The sequence below is a fragment of the Achroia grisella genome, unplaced genomic scaffold (genome assembly GCF_030625045.1).
Source record: "Achroia grisella isolate CSIRO2021 unplaced genomic scaffold, CSIRO_AGI_Agris_v1 utg204, whole genome shotgun sequence".
Classification (NCBI taxonomy): domain Eukaryota; kingdom Metazoa; phylum Arthropoda; class Insecta; order Lepidoptera; family Pyralidae; genus Achroia; species Achroia grisella.
The window spans coordinates 30,560-33,154 of record NW_026712703.1 but is presented as its reverse complement, the minus strand read 5'-3'; the positions used below and the strand labels follow the sequence as shown (position 1 = coordinate 33,154).

Here is a 2,595-nt window from a genome sequence, read left to right as displayed (position 1 = left end):
ATAGATTATTAGTGTTTTATAATTTAACTGTGATAGATCCATTTTTGTACGCGATAGCATAACACAAAGTATCTGCAAGTACCGACATTGAAATTTATTAATATGAACTAGAGAATAAGAACAACTAGAAGTGACTTGTTTAGGCTGATGTACAACTTCAACACCCATAATAATTAAGGGACTATGGATGAGACATCTAACAAGAATTCTATGAACTAGGCTATCTTCCTTTTCATGTCTTCCTCGTCTAAAATCTGAATCAAAGGACTGGTATCGTTTTTTCTGATATAAACTTTTCCGTGTTTTGTCCAAACATATTGAAATTCCTTTATTTTTGCTGTTTCTTTGCACTTTTTTAACAGTAGTTTGTTCTGAGGCGTCAGGTTATCATTGACGTAAACAGGTTTCACTTCTCCACTCACGCCTAAGTCTTTTGTAGTCAAACGCAATTTGCGTGCACCTGAGATAATATTGTCTTTTAATAAGCGCGATGACAATCGTGCAATTAAAATTCTAGGCCTTCCATGTTGTTTGTTTTTCGGGGTAATTCTATTGACAAAAATAATATTGGCAGGTACTATATCAACATTTGCTAGTTTTGCTAAGTTAATTACTATATTAGTTGGGTGTTCATTGGCTGTTTCTGGGATACCCACAATTTCAAGGTTTAAAAGTCTTTCACGTTGATCATTAGAGTTTATCAGCTGTTTCAATTGTCTATTTTCATTTTGTATAGCAATCAATTTTGATTCCAATGTGACAATGTTTTTAATATCATCCGAAAATAAATTTACTTTCTTGTTAAGATCTTCACATTGAGCACTGTGAAATTCGATAGAATTCCTTATTAAGTCCATTTCCGTGTTTAATTTAATGTGTCCGTCGTTCAGAGTTTGAGTAATTTCTTTAATTTCTTGGTGATCGTTCCGAATTTTTCCAATCTCCGTCTTAAATTCTTGGGATGCTTCCTTTAGTTCTGAGATATCCTCTCATACTGTGTTTATGTTAGTACTAATCTTAGATATCTCATTAGTGACCTCATCTTTCCATGCGGCTAATTTGGAGGTAATATTTGCTGTAAACTTGTTAAATAGGTCAGTAAACTCATCGTCGTGTTTACGCTTCCGTAACACAAAACTAGAATCGTTTAGGTTTTGGATCAGAACCATATCGTCCAGACGGCGAACGCAACATTTTAAGTCTCTTCCGGCAAGCTAATGCTCTTTGGTAATTAACTCTGTGTTTGTACACCGATGACAAAGACGAATCGTAGCGAAATTCGTACGGGTGTGACAGGGATGAATCTATCGCGGTGTTGCAGCAGGAACTCATCATCATCATCATCATCGCAGCCCGGAAGACGTCCACTGCTGGACATAGGCCTCCCCAAAGATCTCCACGACGATCGGTCCTGCGCTGCTCGTATCCAATGCCTTCCAGCGATCTTGACCAGATCGTCGGTCCACCTTGCTGGAGGCCTTCCCACGCTGCGTCTTCCGGTTCGTGGTCGCCACTCGAGGACTTTACTGCCCCAATGGCCATCTGTCCTACGAGCTGTGTGCCCTGCCCATTGCCACTTCAGAGTCGCAATTCTTCGGGCTATGTCGGTCACTTTGGTTCTTCTGCGGATCTCCTCATTTCTGATTCGATCACGCAGAGTAACTCCAAGCATAGCCCTCTCCATTGCCCTCTGAGTGACTCTGAGCTTGTTGATGGAGCCCATAGTTAGCGACCACGTCTCTGTTCCGTAAGTCATCACTGGCAACACACATTGGTCGTAAACTTTCGTCTTGAGACACTGTGGTAATTTGGACGAAAAGATGTACGGAGCTTCCCTAACGCTGCCCATTCGAGTTGGATTCGACGATTGACCTCTTTCTCGAAATTGGATCTACCTAACTGGATAGTTTGCCCTAAGTATACGTAGTGATCGACAATTTCGAGTGTAGAATCTCCGATTTTACGGGAGCAGGTACGACATGGACGTTTGACATAATTTTCGTCTTGTCCATGTTCATTTTAAGACCCACTCCTTGTGAGACTACTGAGGTCTTCGAGCATTTTGCTAAGGTCTTCCAGGGTCTTAGCCATGGCCACGATATCGTCGGCAAATCGAAGGTGATTGATGTACTCGCCGTTAATGTTGATGCCAAGCCCGCTCCAGTCCAGAAGCTTGAAAACATCTTCCAACGCAGCAGTAAACAGCTTCGGCGATATGACATCGCCTCGCTGCAGTTGGATAGGCTTCGAATTCTGGTCGTGGAGGCGAACTGACATAGTGGCGTTTTCATCTATTAGGAGGCCTGTACACACATATAAGGATATAATTTTCTAGTTCTATACAAGATAATTCTATGCAACACTCAATAAAAAGTCTAACAATATCAGCACGTTCCTTTACTTTAATATTATTTCTTGCAATTATCATAGACCCACCTCTGTTAACTGACTTTCTATTGAAGCAGCTGACAACGTTATAATTATTTAAATTGAACATCATATTGCTCTCTTTAAGCCAATGTTCTGTGAAACAGACAATATCAATATTATACTTTTCTAAAAATAATTGTATAATTAACTCGCTGCCGGGAAAAC

General features: G+C 40.3%; 1 protein-coding gene across 1 annotated transcript; it reads right to left on the bottom strand.

Moving 5' to 3' along the window:
* Positions 1-215: 215 nt before the first annotated feature.
* Positions 216-857, bottom strand: LOC131842010 (uncharacterized). Its single transcript, XM_059190442.1, has one exon. It carries the CDS (start codon positions 855-857, stop codon positions 216-218), a length of 642 nt encoding a protein of 213 aa, XP_059046425.1.
* Between the last annotated feature and the right edge of the window lie 1,738 nt (positions 858-2,595).